This window comes from Clavelina lepadiformis, chromosome 3, assembly GCF_947623445.1.
Source record: "Clavelina lepadiformis chromosome 3, kaClaLepa1.1, whole genome shotgun sequence".
In the NCBI taxonomy this organism is placed as follows: domain Eukaryota; kingdom Metazoa; phylum Chordata; class Ascidiacea; order Aplousobranchia; family Clavelinidae; genus Clavelina; species Clavelina lepadiformis.
The window spans coordinates 21,702,677-21,718,622 of record NC_135242.1 but is presented as its reverse complement, the minus strand read 5'-3'; the positions used below and the strand labels follow the sequence as shown (position 1 = coordinate 21,718,622).

Here is a 15,946-nt window from a genome sequence, read left to right as displayed (position 1 = left end):
ATGTTACTTCAAAATTTCAAAGCAATATAGAGTGCCTTACCAAAAGTATTTTAGGGGTTTGCACTTAGCAAAAAATTATTGGGCTTTACTGTGAAAAAAATTCCCCAACTCATACCTGCATTTCTTTTTAGTGGCATTAGCGTTGTTTGAAGTTTGTTCCTGGGAAATTCTACTGGAGTTTTTTGAAGTAAAAAACGATTAAAAGTTATGACTACGGCACACAGGGCAACTTTTGCTCCTGCAAAAGGTGGGTCATCTCGCGGTGAAGGTGATTTGGGCAAATTATCTAAACAATATTCAAGTCGCGATTTGCCCAGCCATACGAAACTGAAGTACAGACAAACAGGTCAAAATGCTCCTGACGATATTCGTAGCCGAGATCTTCGTTACGACTTAGAAGAGAGGGAGCGTGTTTCACGTTCAGACAAACGTTCAAGTGATTCAAGCAGCAGCAGATCTTCACGAGATAACCAAAAACGCCAAAGAATTGATCATGTCTCTGCATCAAACTTGGATGCTGATGATCCTGTGGACAGTGATAGCGGAAGTGATTCTGATGATTCTGAAGATGATACTGCCGAGTTGATGGCGGAACTTAATCGGATTAAAAAAGAGAGAGCGGAGGAAGCTTCCAAGCGGGAGCAGGAACAAAAGGAAGAGGAGGAGAGAATCAGAACAGAAAACATTTTAAGCGGTAATCCACTTCTGTCTGGAGGAGGAAAGACTTCTTCTTTTGCTGTGAAACGGAGGTGGGATGATGACGTGGTATTCAAAAATTGTGCAAGAGGAGAATCGGATAAAATCAAACAGCATTTTATAAACGACACACTTCGATCTGAATTTCATAAGAAGTTTATGGAAAAATATGTCAAGTAGATCTTGTTGGTTTACATTTCTTTTTGGATCTAATAATTTAGAGACTTCTCGGTCTTGATCAACTGTTCATTTCTTGTTCGATTTCACATCATTAAGTTATAGCACAGTGGTGGATTCTCCTTATTACAATAATGTATGTTGATTGGCTATGTTGATTTAAAATAATGCTTTAATCCAAGATACCAGCTAAATAAAGTATTGATCATCCTCTTCAATTCCTACACATTACAAAGTTATTGCCAAAATGGCATTTTCCTTGCATCTAACTCCAAACCTTGTTCATGTGGTCATGTGTTATAACTGCCATGTACATAACTATTGTATGTTGTTACATATTGAGTGAACATAAAACATGTCTTATTTTCAAAATTGGTGTGATTTACTGAGTATTACCATATGTTTGTATGACTCTCAAAGAAACATTCTCCCATAAACATTTTCATGTACATAAAGCATTTATTTGATGATGCCAGATAAATAGACGATAACAGAAATAAATCATGTTTTTAATTCGGTGCTTCACAAAGTGTTAAGTATTATACAGATAACGAGCGAACACAAGACAAAACAACACATAAGCAGAGTCACGCAAAGCAGCAATGAACAAGTTTGAACCTCAGTCTCAATGTGTTCAGGAAAAACTTGAATGCAAAAATGCACCGCGAATACGTACATACTGAGAGCAAATAATAAGTTACAATGCAGATTCACAGGTTGCTAAAGTAGACAATATTGCGTCAAATGATCCGAGTGAAAACCTTACAAGGAAAAATGCCGGGTATAGTCGTACTCAATTGTTGGAATGACTGCCTGAACAAACTTTAAGAAGACCAATAGGTACATGTCCACATGCAGTTCTCCACCGCCATCCTCTACAGTTTGCATTATTTTTTTCATTACATCAGCATGGCTGCGAAAAATAAGAACTGTTCGATGCCGCATCAGTCTCTGCTATTCATTAGTCATTATCATCACAAACTTTCTCCTAGTTTTGTTTTATATAAACCATTTCCATTTTGAAATCTTGTTTAAAGGCAAGTCAAGATTACATCTTAACTATTACAAAGTGAGACAGCTTTCTCACCAAACTTACCGGCAAGGATGCACAGAACACATGTTTGGTGGGGGTAGGTGGGGATGGGGTTCAATCGTTACAGTTTTATTGACATGATCCTGACTGATATCTTCATACATTTCAGTCATTGAAAGCGGCTTTCTATCCTACAAAAGTCATAAAAAATATACTGGTAGTGACACAGTTTACTTAATTAAAAAGCAATACTGGAAAGGCAAAGTTGTAACTGCACTATATAAATTTCAAAATTAAAGGATCTACATAAGGCAAGTACAGCATTACTGCAAGTAAAACTTGGAAAAAACCTCATTATATCCAGACAGCCATAAGCGTGGGGTCTGATAATATTTGTCGTAAGTAATATGGAGATCATATGTCCGTGTTTGAAGAATATTTCCTTCATCATCTTTTGGCAATGATGCAGCATTCACTTTTTTTACAGTGAGAAGATCTAGGGTAGCCTAATAACAGATGCATAAACTGAAGTGAATCACAAAAAACTGACGCAATGATCATTTTGCAAAAACAGCTAATATTGTCCATCACTAAAATGTACTTGTACTCTGTTTCCTTGCTAACTCATACACATACGGTTAGCTTCAAGTAGTTACCTAACTGGTATAGATTAATTGTTCATCGTTGGTGAAATTGAGATATTATTTCAACAACAGAAAAACATTTCTGTTACTAAAAGACCGTTAGAACATAGATATAAATGACTTCATTAAGCTAAGTTACATTGTCTTTAGAATCAAGCATCTCTGCAAAGTCATCCATATCTAAAGCTTCTTCATCATCATCATCTTCACCATCTATATCTTCAATATCTTCCTTGGTTTGGAAAGATTGCTAGAAGATTACAGACACAATTTCACTATGTTTGTGTTGTACAACAACAAGTATTACAGGCTAAGTGTTTTAACTAAAAATGCCTTAGAGCTAATAGCCTAAGCCAATGCAATTTTATATTTTTTGTCCTCAACCCTCCTTATATTGTAACAAGCCACGTAAAAGGCTTGCAATCTATCCATGGCTTATAGCTATGTTAATCCAAGTAAAACCAGGAACATGTTTTTTACAGTAACTATATTAAACACTTACTGTGTTTCCTTGGGCATTTGTGCAAAGATGTTACTTTTGGACACAATTATACAGTATTTGGTCTGGTGATTGGCAAATTTATCTTTGCGATGGGTTTTTTATTTTTACTTGTTTGCCTTTTTTTGTTTTCACTTTCACACAGTCACAACCATGTTTCAAACAAAAAGAGAAGTATCTTTTTGTATCAGCAATAGATTCATCCGCAGCATTGAAATGATGATTTGGTCCAACTCGGTGGATTAAATCCAATTATCATTATGCTCAGGAAATATAGATACACCAGCCCTATACTTAAACTTCTATCCTATGCCATGAGAGCTAAGTTACCCAAGTATGTAATATAAACCCACCGAGGTTGACTGTAGTGCGTCGTAAGGACTGCTATTTAAGTTGCTGCTAATACCATATATCAAAAATACATGTAAGTAACCCCATAAGGTGGTTGAAACGCATTAGTTTTTTCCAAACTCTCTTTAGTTGGTTCAGAAATCTGGCACAAAGTCGCAATGTATTGTCCACAGATTGAATTCAATGCAAAATATACCAATTGAAAGGAAGTTGAGAGCAAATCTCTGACTGATTAATGAAATTAAAAGTATTCACATAATTCGGGTTTGGTGACCCAACCGATCTTCGACCTTAGCATTCACTGTGTAACATATATATACAAGTAAATATGCTTTTCACCGTTGCAAGTGATATCATCTTTTAGCACATAAAAGTAGCAGATACAAAGTAGTTCACTCCTGTAAATCATTTAATAGAAGTAGTGCTGCTACCACGATTGTTACTGGTAGTGTAACTGCGCAGCAGCAGTGTGAAGCATATTACTTTAAATAGAGCAAAACGTTTTATTTACAATACCTCAGACTCTTTACTGAGTGTCATGTCTTTTATTTCACCCTGCATCTTCTCAAAGTCAACATTATGATGAGTATCAACCCATTCTCCGTCAATGATAGCTTCCTGTTCATCATTATACTCCATTTGCTTGCAACGTCTGTGACAGGGAACTGAAGACAACAGAATAGTTGACTGATTTAACTTTTCTACAATTTATGACGAATAATGTAAAAATCATTGTAGTTTGCAAAAGGTGTAACTGGTCAATCAACCTTCTAGCACATAATTTCTCTGCTAATTACTATACTATGTTATAGATTTACTACAAATTAACACATAAACTATGTTTAATCTCAAGGAAATCATACAATATTCACAGAATGGTTCAAAAGTGAAAGATACTGGTAATCTTACCATGCCTTGTAAGAAGATATTGTTTATCAGTAGGAAGATAGTCTTTAGTTTTAGAAGGATCCCCTGGAAGCCATTGCCATGTTGGACAATGATGCACAAGAAAATCTCCAGCAATAACAAATTCCTCAGGAGTTAAAACACCAGTTTCCTTAAATTTGGACTCCTTTGCAGAAGGTAATCAGATAATGTCATTATTGTTGTAATATCAACATGAAAGCCATAGTAAAAACTGTGGCACCTGTGTGAACGGGACCCATCAACGTACCAACATAAACCCGAATATATTCGGCAAATATTAACAAATTAGCAATATTCGTACAAATAAAGGGCACTATTAAACTTCAGTGGAATTTTTCACAACAAACTTAAATCATGTTAATTTGTTCATCGCTTTTTTGCTTTCATTAAATCAGAGAAAACTAAAAATGTTTATTACACACTTTTATTGTTGCAGTTACCGGCAGTTAAGCAAAAATGGATCATGAGTTTAAAAATTTTTTGTCGCTGCATGAGCGCTTCACTTGACCACATTTAGTTGACACACAATACTGTTAAAACAGAAGATTTTATTTTGGTACAATAAAAAAAGTTATAGCTGTGATGAGAAAGTAGCAGTTGGTGTTTGGGTTGCAGTAAAAGATATTTATATCACAACATTGCGAGTACGCCATACTACAAATCGCTTCCGATCAAAACGGTTACACAAGAAACATCGGTCTCCACACTTAATCATCAATTTGAACAATGTATACAAAATTAAGCGCCCACTGAAAATTAACAGTTTAACTTTAATGAAATACAGTGGAACCACGGTTAACGACCACCATGATAATGTGACAACTACAAATCACGACCACTTCAAAGCAGCATAAAATATCGTGCTATTGCTATGTATAACATTCCATTTCACAACGCGACCACTTCGGTAACCAGACCACGACCACAACGAAGTTTGCAGAAAACAACTGATTGAACGCCACCAAACACAACCATTAATTCATTATAACAGAAAAATTCACAAACTTTTTAACTCGCAATTGCTAAACCAAAATATTATAATCAATTGCAGCTGCATCGTAAGAATCTAAGACTGTATTTTAGTGATTGCTTGCGTGTGTGCACACACACAGGTTAGTGCAAGGTATACGCATACGAATTTTGGTGTGAAGCCAGAATCCGATTAGAAGGTACGGCAGCTTGACAAAAAATCATGCGTCGAAAGACGCAAATTTTGGGTCTAGTGCAAAAGTGCACAACCAAACGATGTCTTAATTTGGGAAGTGGTGTTCTTATATAATAGAACATGATGTGGTTGTGTACTTCTGCATTAGACCACAAATTTTGGCGTGATCGCCCAGTTTGCAACAAAAACTGTGCACCTGTATGCGCGAGTGTGCAGTAAATATCCCTTTTTGAGAATTACTTAGCTTACAAAAAAGCTTTATTGAACCATTTTGTGTACCAGACATGTCAGGTGCACAACGCTTTCAATCACTCATTCAATCATGCTTTAAATACTTTCTTTGCATAGGAAGTGATTCCATGCACTGAAACCTTAATTCTTTGTTTATTTATTGTAAATTAGGATTTAAACAACCAGCTTCACTTTGTTTATTATAAATCGGCATGAAGATAAAAAATTCGTCTTGCACGTTGATGAATCGCCTGCATGCTGCTCCCACACTTTCCACTACGGGGGCCTAAAATCTTTGTTTATTTATAATAAATTAGTGCAAAACAACCAGATTTTGTGTTTATTTCTTATAAACCGGCGTGAAGATAAAGAAGTTCGGCGTGTACGCTGACAAATACCGTGCGTTCAAGTGGCACACTTTCCACTAAGGATCATATCAAAATCAGGTTTCTATAAAGTGAGATAGCCTATACATTTAAGTTATTAATACTAGCTACCAGCTACCAATAACAAACCTTTAACACAGCGGTGAATTTTTCAGCAACGTTTAATGCACTGCTCTTAACCGAATTGAAAACATTTTGCATCATCGTGCTTCGCAGACAGCAAAATTCCAGTCTCCAGAAAAAGCTGTGTACTTAGCTAATAGCTGAACTCATTAAATGTCGTAAGCCTACCAACCTGTAAAGGCAATTCAAGCAACCAATTAACCTGTGTATACACTATTTTTACATCATCTACATCAAAGACATCTGGTCACTTAAAGTATATTCAATAACCCAAACACAATATTATTGTTATTTCATGTTCTGAGGTTTGTAACCGATAGGAACAGAAAAAAGCGGATATTCTGTGTTTCGTTCCTTAAACACGGATTTTAATCGGCTTCAAAGTCGGCGTTTATTGCTTGGGGCCCACGTCATTTATTTAGTTAAGGTATCCCAAATTGCAATCTGTCAAACAGCGACATTAAATACTCGATCCAAATAAGTCAAAGAAGATGAAAGTGTCCGCAGATATTTCCCGCTGTGATTAGAAAGCAAAATTAACAGTGGATTGCTGGATTCGCTGCAGAGATAACATTATTATTGCTTGAAGTGCTCTATGGTTGCTGGCTGACTGTATCATTTACTTACCTGGTTAAGTGATACTTTTGTTCGAATGATAAAATAGCCGATTGGTTCCAGAACTGTCCTCGCTATAAATGCTCGTATTCCTTGTTCGATACCCAGTGGCGTTATAACATAGTAATGTTCTTCGGCAAGGTATAACGACACTTGTTCTTGTTCAGTGGATTTTGTGGACAGTTCTAAATTCAAGCAATACGTACAGTACTGTATAAACAAACACGTTATAAATGATGTGTGACAATTCTAACTTGCTCAAACAATTGCTCAGTAACCGAGGTTTGAGCGTAAAGGAATCGTCGCCAGGTTTAAGTTGTGTAAAAACAAAGACCTTCCTCAGTCCAAGGCTAAAGGTTATAAACTAACAAGCCAACTAAACTACAGCAAACAAAATATCTTTATTTCTGCAGAATTGCTATCGCTGCTTCGTGAAAGCCCCACCAACAGACAATCAATCATTTTATTTTTCGTCAAAAGCGCGGTGGGGACGAAAAATCAAGCCAGTTGTAACTAACACGCGCCAATGAACGGAAAAAAGTGAAAAGCCGTAGAGACTTCAACGTGCTCATAAAAAATTAAGGTAATAAATGCTGGTAACAACTACCACGGCTACTAAATCCGTAACCAGAGGTGGGCAGTAGTTACTTTGAAAGTACCGTCGGTAACGGTATCAGTACTTGGCAAAAAATGTACCGACGTTTCCGGTATTACAATATTTTTAAATAGTAGTTCGGTACTTTTTGTGTAAAAGATGTTGCTGCAAATGCAATGTTTGCCGCAATTATGCCCCCGATAAAAGTTACTCCAGGTCAAAACATATGTGACGTTAATCGCTTGCAATTTTACTTGACATTTTTTGATTAAAAAATATCAATAGATGCTGAAATTAGTATTAAGGATTAATTAATATGTATTTTTGAAAACATACTTGTTAACATTTTGAAATTATCACGTGAAAAATACCGAGTACCGGGACCGACCGAAGTTTCTTGAAAAAAGTAATTCGGTACAGAGTTTCGGTACTTTTGAAAAAAGTACCGACGGTACCTGTATCGAAAAAGTACCGCGGTACCGTATTTCGGTACTATATTACCGCGGTACTGCCCATAGCTAGTTAAATCAACAAGACATAAGTTGATAAAAACAAAATTACGCAGACGTGCAGGTGATGTGTTCAAACAACAGATGATTGAAATTTGCTGAAAGTGGGGCCTGCGTATACAAAACGTTATAAAATATGAAGAAGGGATAAAATCAAGTGAAGCTTTCGTATTATTGAAATTGAAACAATACATTTAGCTCCTATTGGAACGTCTATGACTTCTATAATTAACACTTTTCTGCGAACGTGATTTTCCAGGTTCGAGGAAACTATCGTATAAGGTAGTCGACTAAAAGTAAGCTTGAATTTCGCTATCGAATTTCATGTTTTATGACATAGTCAGATTGAATAATAATCTTTGTATGCCTATGTGTAATATCAAAACGTAGCAGTCAGATCTGGATTTATTTTACTTTGGTCACTAAGTTTAGTGGCTAAGCATTTTTATAGCAGCATTGTTTAAAATCTTGCACGTCTTTACTTTTAGTTGTTCGATTTTACCAGCGTTTTTAGTCTATCTATAGAATACGTGCATGAATGTTGGCGCTGTACTTCACTTCCAACGGTTTATGGCGTAAACAAATCATTCGATCCAACACAGAACAATTCTAACAGTATCCAGTGCATCAGCATCTCCAGTTTCCAAATGTCACTCTTTTTATGATATACATACAACAAATTTCTAAGTAAAAGAAACCTTTACAAACATGAATACTCATATATAACACACCTTATATATATAAAATTCATGCCAAGTGCAAAATAACGTTCCATGTAAGTCTTGTGTTCCGAAATATCTAATATAATATATCAGGTGAAGTTATTATTTTTTGTGACAGGGTTAAAAAACCCAGCTTTATTGTACAACATAGGCGATTGTCACTTCAAAATTTTTTTAATTACAAACACCCAATCCTAGAAAACATACTTTCAATTAAAAACTGAAGCTGAGCATGTTAAAGGCGTTAAGCAATTTAAAAAATGAACGTATTTCAATAACTGCAATAACATAAGAGCACACAATTCGTGCTCTATTGTAGGTAGCAGAGAGTTTTTTCAATTTAGCAAGTGCATGTGCAAAAGAATAATATATTTCAAACAAATATCATTTTTAAGCACTTAATTATACGATGAGTGAATAAGAACGTGCTGTGAGTTTTATAGTCGATAAAATTATTGCATATAATGACCATTACACGAAGCATAACACAAAGCTAAGACTCTTGTCCGGGTCCATCATAAGTCAAAGCAGTGTGGAATTGATGCTTGATAAGCTTTTCAATCATAGCATTATCTTCCTCTCTTTTAGCAATGTCTTTATATAGAGTCCAGGTCATGTCAAATTCCAGTTTATAACATCCCAGAGACTCGTGTGGGCAGGTGGATCCCCACTCCTGCAAGAAGAGAAATAAACAGTAAAAACATGCAAATTTAAACTGTGAGAACAATGAAGCCAGTGCCCGATTTACAAATAGGCTACGTAGGTGGAAGCCTAGGGCCTCGAAATTCAATTTTGAAGTTTGGGATTGATGCCGATTTAATTGCTTTAGAGAACCTTACGTCGTATTTTTAGGGCAGGGGTTCGTCTTTTGGGAATTTTGACACCTTTGGTATACCATTTTGTACCAAAGACATCCCAAAATTAAGAACATGCAAATAGTGTCTTGCACGCACAGTCGAATCTGACTTCAAAAATAAAATAAGGGGCATCACAAATGGAATAGCCTAGGGCCTCTCATGGTCTAAATTCGGCCCGTAATGAAGCAAACTTACTTCAGGAGAAAGCATGGAAAAGTATGTCTGTCCCGATGATCTTTTGTACAAATAGTATAATTTTCCAGGAATCTTCTTGAAATTACACGCTGCATGATGTAAGTCTGCATCTCTTTTAGTCTCTTCTAATACGTTACGAGCCTACACAGTACATACCGCCACATAAGTTAGACAACCTAATTGTGACAGCAAACCAGCCCCACTAAACAAATTTAACGCTAAGTGTAAGTTTTCTTCCGAATCAACCTGTTCCTGCAGGTGTCTCATTTGCTCAAGGATTGTGCGTAATTTGCTGCTTGCAGCTGCTTGGACAGCAGCATCACACTAAAAAGGAGAGAATATATAAAACTAACACAATTTAAGATACATACATTTTCTTAATTAGATTTCAAATATTCAGCTGATTTCAAATCAATTTATGCTTATGTATACTTGCTGAATTTGTTGAGCAAGTTCAACTAGATCTTCTGGATTTTTTGGCTTTGATCCTTCTACTAAATGTGCTTGACCACGGAACTGTCCACAGTTGACTTGAATCACTGCTAAACGATTATCTAAATCCAAAAATCAAAGTTATAAGCACAGTTTTGATACTTATTACATTATAATTGAATTATGTCGAATAAAATGTGTGGGTCTAGTGCAGAAGTCCAAAGCAAATAACGTCACAATTTGGGTAGCAGGGGTTTAGTACACAAATGCATTGCGTGGTTATGCACTTCTGTGTAAGACCCAGAATTTCTGAGCAGTTAAAATGCAATGTTGAATTTATGTTATCAGCATAAAACATGATGGTCTGTAACTGTAATCAAGACCTCCAATCTACCAGTGTAGATATAAGTATTACAACATACAGCACATCCAGACATCATGGAGTAAAACCAACTCTTCAATAACTACATTCAGGTATTTAGCCTATTATTTTATTTACATCAGTTCAATTTGAATTAAGTTCAAAGACTAAAAGACCAACTACCCAATGCTTCTGTGTACTTGTAGTCTTAGGTTAAGTCAGTTGTACGTCCCCTACACACTGGCGGACTAGTACAGTACAGAAGACAGCAGTAGGCTTAACTGACTGAACTGTCCTATTCTGCAATCCCCAATAAACTTAGCCTGCACCAGTACACGTAAATGTATTAACGTAAGGCTATAAAATCATATGCTTACCTGATGAGCTGGCCATGTCGTTGTTACAGCACAATTTAATGTCAAAATCAGGAAGAACGCTTTATAGCTAGTTAGCCACCAATTAGCGTCACAGATCAACAACATGTACAGTACAGCCAGCACATTCGCATTCCCACGTCGGTGTTTATTTTTGGTTACATAATGTGCAGCATTGCGTAACTAGGGTATTATGACGTCATTTTCACAGATTTTGTCGCGCAGGATTTTTACAACAACAACGTTTTGTTGCAAAGCTCGTACCTAACCACTTAATTAAATTGGTAAGATGCTTACACTCCGCGTTTGGAGGAATAATGTGAATGAGGTTTATTCAAGTTCTTAACACGGTTCGCTTAAATAAAAGCAGAAAGTTATTTGATGATACTTAGATATAACCTGCCGTGATAATTATGTTTTAAGGTATATTTTTCTGTTCTTTGCCGCCAATGTTATCAACTGTTGTCTTATAATATGCCTGAATTAAATGCAACGTAATAATTAATAACATTACTAGAAAACAAAAATAACCACCATTATAGTAGATGGCACCTCGAGAGAGACCTATTTTTGAAAAACATTACTTAATAATGTGCAGATTGGTCACTGCACAAAATGAATTTCCAACATATTACTGTACTCACATCGATATTGGTAAATTATGATAATTTTTATTGCACTACAGGTACATAAAGCAAAGAAATGTACAGTGATTAAACACGTTCCACCATCGATTTTATGAATGCAGGTACATGGAGATTTAATCCAGTTATCAAATTCACAGGTTTGTTTTAAAACACAAGGCAGCCCTATCCTATTGCTGTTTATATTGCATATTAATAATGGTGGTTACCAAACATCAATTTTTTCATAACTGTCAGTGTCAAGATACTTCAAAATTTTAATCAAAGACAAACTTGTTGAGGGTAATGGCTAGTGACATGGTTAAAATATCTTTTGAAAAAGGATAGCTAAAAGTGAAAATTATGTAAGGTACAGTAAATATGAAGGATGCAACAATTACTTCTTTTCACGTTAACATAATGATCTATTATGACAATCTTCTACAAAAAGCTTTTTATAGTCCAGTAAATAGTTTTATCGGAACGTGAACTTGTTAACGTAAAAACTTTGTCATACTTCAGAACTGAAAGCCATACAAATAGTTAAATGCTTACAAAATTTGCATATGAAATACTTTGATAAAATACTTCAAAATGGAACTCAGCACACTATTGTTAGAATTAAAAACGAAAAATTCATAAAGCAATCCTATGGCTCAATTACCTAAGACATATTTAATTATTTATACTGCAATATACACCTTAAAAAAAGACTAAAAACTATGAAAATTAATAAATTTTTAAGGACTCTTGTAACATTTGGGTTAAATCATCTCGAACAAATTTACGAGGCGATATTTTTGTCACTCTTTCCTGTGGCAGAGTTCCATCTACTAAAGCTGATATATCATCTTGCGTAAATCCAAGATCTGATATGCCATTAGGTATCTATGTCCAGGCAACAAATAATAATCATTAAATTCACTATCTACATGAAAACAATTGCTCAAAAATTATATAGACTTGAAATCACATAAAAAAATGAAAAGCTAATACCTTAAGCTTGTCCATATACTTAAGAAGGATGTCTGATAGCACAAGGCCTGCATCTGATCGCTTTGTATTTGATGTATCGGCACCAAGCAAAGAAGCTGCCTCTATATGCCTATCAGGACATGCAGGAGCAGTGAACCGGAACACTGCAGGTGCTGTGATTATTACGGAGAGACCATGTGGCTGCGTGTAAATCGAATATTATAATTAAGTCGTGACTCAAGCAGACTTCATACTGTAACAATGCACTCACAATCAACGGTTGATTTGGGTCATAGTCTGGGGATGTATAACTCTTTACCAAGCCAGAAATTGGATAAGACATTCCATGACTGCAAATAGATAAAAACATACTAATTATTTATGATCTGCTTAGCTGGTAGCTACTTTATACCTTGTGCTTTGCATATTGCGTCATCAGAGGACATACCAAAGATGAACTCCAGCATTGCCAAAGCCAATGCCTGCAAAGGCGCTAGCTAAATGCATCTGCGACCTGGCATTTAAGTCATCTGGATTGTTAACGGCGCTTTCCAGAAATTTACTGGTAATTGACAAAGCATGCTTTGACCAAACATCACTGGGAAAAAAATGAAGAAAATTATTACCAGTCTTATGCTTTAGTAACCTGAAACTTTGCTGTTTGCATAAAGCATACTTTACATCATATTTCGGATACCTGATTGGGTTGCTTCCTTGATAAGCTGGCCTCAGTGCAGGATCTGTAGGACATGGTGTCCTTTCATTGTATGGTATGGCAGTGAAAGACTCCAGTGCATGGCTACATAAATTTTATGCAAAAAGCTCAAAAGCCTGCAATGTTGTTTTGACCATTTTTCACATTATTAACTCACCATAAAACATCGAAACCTGAATAGCAAGTCACACGGTTTGGTAAATGCTCTAAGGTCAATGGGTCGACAATACCCAATGTGGGTTTCAAAGCACGATTTGCTATTCCTGTTTTGGCTTTCAGTGGAAGATAATCGAAAATCGAAGCTCCTGTTGTTTCACTTCCAGTTCCAGCAGTCGTAGTTACTGCACAAAATAATTTGTATCAAATGCTTTTATCCTTAACAAATTTTTATGTGCATATTAATGCTAATATATCATACGGCGTAAAATGTAAACCTGCAATCAGTGGTTTCAATGGAGTAAGGATAGGCTTTGCCTTGCCAATGGGAGCATTCACAAAATCCAATAAATCTGCATCAGGGTGGCAAGCATATAAATTGGCTGCTTTGCACGTGTCAATCACGCTACCACCTCCTACTGCCAGAAACGAATCAAAATTTCCACGTTTTGCAAAATCAATTGCATCAGCAAAGCTGCACATGTAATAACGTAATACATTTATTTAACACTTAACATAATCAGTATACAACTGTTTTGAAAATTATTGCACAAATAAAAACACAGTTTGCCTTTGATCAGTCGGTTCAACCCTCACTCCAGAATATATCTCATAGTTGACCTTATTCAGCTCCAAAGATTCTCGAACAGTTTGTACAGGCGGCAAAGTTTCCAACTTTGAAATATATTTATCCAATTATGACAACAATTTACATCAATACATGACGTGAAAACATCTACAATGATGACTGATTCTTATACCAACAAACAGGATTATTTAACCACACTGTATAAATGCTTACATTTTTGTCGGTGACAACCATGACTTTTTTGGCTTTCATATTTACCAAGTCTTTCCCAACTTCTTTGCTAACACCAAGTCCATATCGAATGTTTGAACAAGCCATCTTAATTTCAAAACAAAAAGTTATTCCAAATACCCAAGTGACTGAGCATGTGCTGTAACGTTGAAGCCTAAGAGATTACGCTTAACAAGTAATAAATATATAAAAACAATTCATCAATTGTTTATCTAGTTTATACAATTTAATAAATACTTTGCATTACCTCCACTGCATATTCTGTTTGAGGGGAGCCTGCAAAATAATCAAATACATTTTTTAGCAATTTATGGGGAAAAGTATAAAAGTAGTCACAAACAAGTACAAAACTTTTTAAAGGGCATGTCAAACCATAATAACAAATAAAGAATTTAAGATGACAAGTGGTACGTATAGCTCAGCTAAAACTTTACCCTGTACAAAAATATCTTGCACTCTTGCATGCTTGATTTTAGTCTTAATAGTATACAGTTCAAACTTAAACTGACGTTTTATGTCTCCAAATGCTTAACCATTTTTAAAGGGATTCCAAATTTGGGAAATATAAATATGCTGCACAGCTAAGTATAGTACATGTTAGACTTTGTACATCTGATATGCTACACATGTGGCATCTCAGTAAATACTGTCTAGAAAATAGAAATCAAGACCTGGTCAATATTGGATTACAAATCTATTCATTACCGTAACAAACAAAGTTACATTAATTTATTTGAATGATATTACCTGCATTTGAGAAAAACGCAGACTGAAGTGAAGTCACAGGTCTGTAAATAAAACAAAAATGTACCTTAAAGTTTAATTATTAATAATACCTTTCATGACAATTGAACTTACCCAAATCTTCTAAAAACCTTTGAAATGGAAATAGGATTCATGGAACGCAACATTCTTTTTTGTTACTTTGCGTGCAACAGTTCAAACCAATTATGATCAAGGAAATTAGCTTGTGGTTGTCTGCAAACAAGAGGCAGAAAATTACTGACAAACACCATATCTTTGAACAGTATCCGAACTGGGCACAACGTTTTAACTCTTACTATAATAAACAGTGATGGGTAAATCTGCCTGATACCATGCTTAATTGCACTATGATGGAAGCTTCTAACGTTTTATAACCCAACGTAGAAAAATTATTGTATTTTTGAATAGTACGTGTCTTTCTATGTGGAAGCCATGTGTTGAAAGTCTAAAAAACTTATTGCGACATGTTAGAACTCTTGTTGCGCAATAAAATTTACAGAATATTTTCAGTGTGTTTAAAAATGTGAAATGTGTCCAGAATTAATCTGACCAATTAAATATTATTATTGGAAGCAATGACCATGCAGCTGACCTGCTGGCCCAAAGTTTCTTCAAAAAAAACTGAATGCTTTACTCATGCAGTGTCAAAATTTTTGACTAAATTTTACTAAATTCATGATGAAGCTTTCCTAGTAACAGCAGCTCTTACTACTTGATAACAGTATTAGTACAAACACAAGCAATCACTCCAACTTTCTCTCGCTATCATACCAGCACACGTGCCTACAGAATTAGGCCATCGCTGCATGCAAAGTTGTTTCTGCAATTCCTTGAACTTTCAACAGTATTGTTTCCGGACGTTACTAATTTGACCAGAATAACCGTGTATCGGTGTAGCAAGCGCTGAAGTGTATGACTGAATGTGTGCTGTAGTTCAAAACACCAAAAGTACCGCACCCTCTTTTTCCATTCTACATGCAGTCTTCGTGACCAGGTTTGC

At 35.6% G+C, this 15,946-nt stretch overlaps 4 protein-coding genes across 5 annotated transcripts; 1 reads left to right on the top strand and 3 right to left on the bottom strand.

The window, feature by feature from the left end:
* The first annotated feature begins 121 nt into the window (after positions 1-121).
* On the top strand, positions 122-1,245 carry LOC143449515 (protein CWC15 homolog A-like). Its single transcript, XM_076949749.1, has one exon. The coding sequence runs from the start codon at positions 208-210 to the stop codon at positions 874-876; it is 669 nt and encodes a 222-aa protein (XP_076805864.1). The 5' UTR covers positions 122-207; the 3' UTR covers positions 877-1,245.
* A 63-nt stretch (positions 1,246-1,308) lies between these two features.
* On the bottom strand, positions 1,309-6,426 carry LOC143449514 (ubiquitin-like-conjugating enzyme ATG3). The gene is made up of 7 exons (XM_076949748.1): positions 6,239-6,426; positions 4,310-4,472; positions 3,917-4,065; positions 2,690-2,800; positions 2,257-2,412; positions 1,970-2,097; positions 1,309-1,786 (listed from the first exon to the last, which is right to left on the bottom strand). The coding sequence occupies exons 1-7, from the start codon at positions 6,311-6,313 to the stop codon at positions 1,636-1,638; spliced, it is 933 nt and encodes a 310-aa protein (XP_076805863.1). The 5' UTR covers positions 6,314-6,426; the 3' UTR covers positions 1,309-1,635.
* A 2,062-nt stretch (positions 6,427-8,488) lies between these two features.
* On the bottom strand, positions 8,489-11,056 carry LOC143448982 (uncharacterized protein C1orf50 homolog). The gene is made up of 5 exons (XM_076948978.1): positions 10,896-11,056; positions 10,158-10,279; positions 9,972-10,049; positions 9,726-9,866; positions 8,489-9,346 (listed from the first exon to the last, which is right to left on the bottom strand). The coding sequence occupies exons 1-5, from the start codon at positions 10,909-10,911 to the stop codon at positions 9,167-9,169; spliced, it is 537 nt and encodes a 178-aa protein (XP_076805093.1). The 5' UTR covers positions 10,912-11,056; the 3' UTR covers positions 8,489-9,166.
* A 487-nt stretch (positions 11,057-11,543) lies between these two features.
* LOC143448981 (hydroxyacid-oxoacid transhydrogenase, mitochondrial-like) lies at positions 11,544-15,918 on the bottom strand. Of its 2 annotated transcripts, none has more exons than XM_076948977.1 (13): positions 15,899-15,918; positions 15,040-15,159; positions 14,929-14,969; positions 14,429-14,457; positions 14,164-14,268; positions 13,933-14,036; positions 13,640-13,836; positions 13,363-13,546; positions 13,188-13,289; positions 12,939-13,088; positions 12,762-12,840; positions 12,512-12,691; positions 11,544-12,403 (listed from the first exon to the last, which is right to left on the bottom strand). In XM_076948977.1, exons 2-13 carry the CDS (start codon positions 15,090-15,092, stop codon positions 12,245-12,247), a joined length of 1,383 nt encoding a protein of 460 aa, XP_076805092.1. In that variant the 5' UTR covers positions 15,093-15,159; positions 15,899-15,918; the 3' UTR covers positions 11,544-12,244. The 2 variants fall into 2 exon arrangements, with proteins under 2 accessions (XP_076805092.1, XP_076805091.1); XM_076948976.1 differs by lacking the exon at positions 15,899-15,918 and adding an exon at positions 15,718-15,867.
* Between the last annotated feature and the right edge of the window lie 28 nt (positions 15,919-15,946).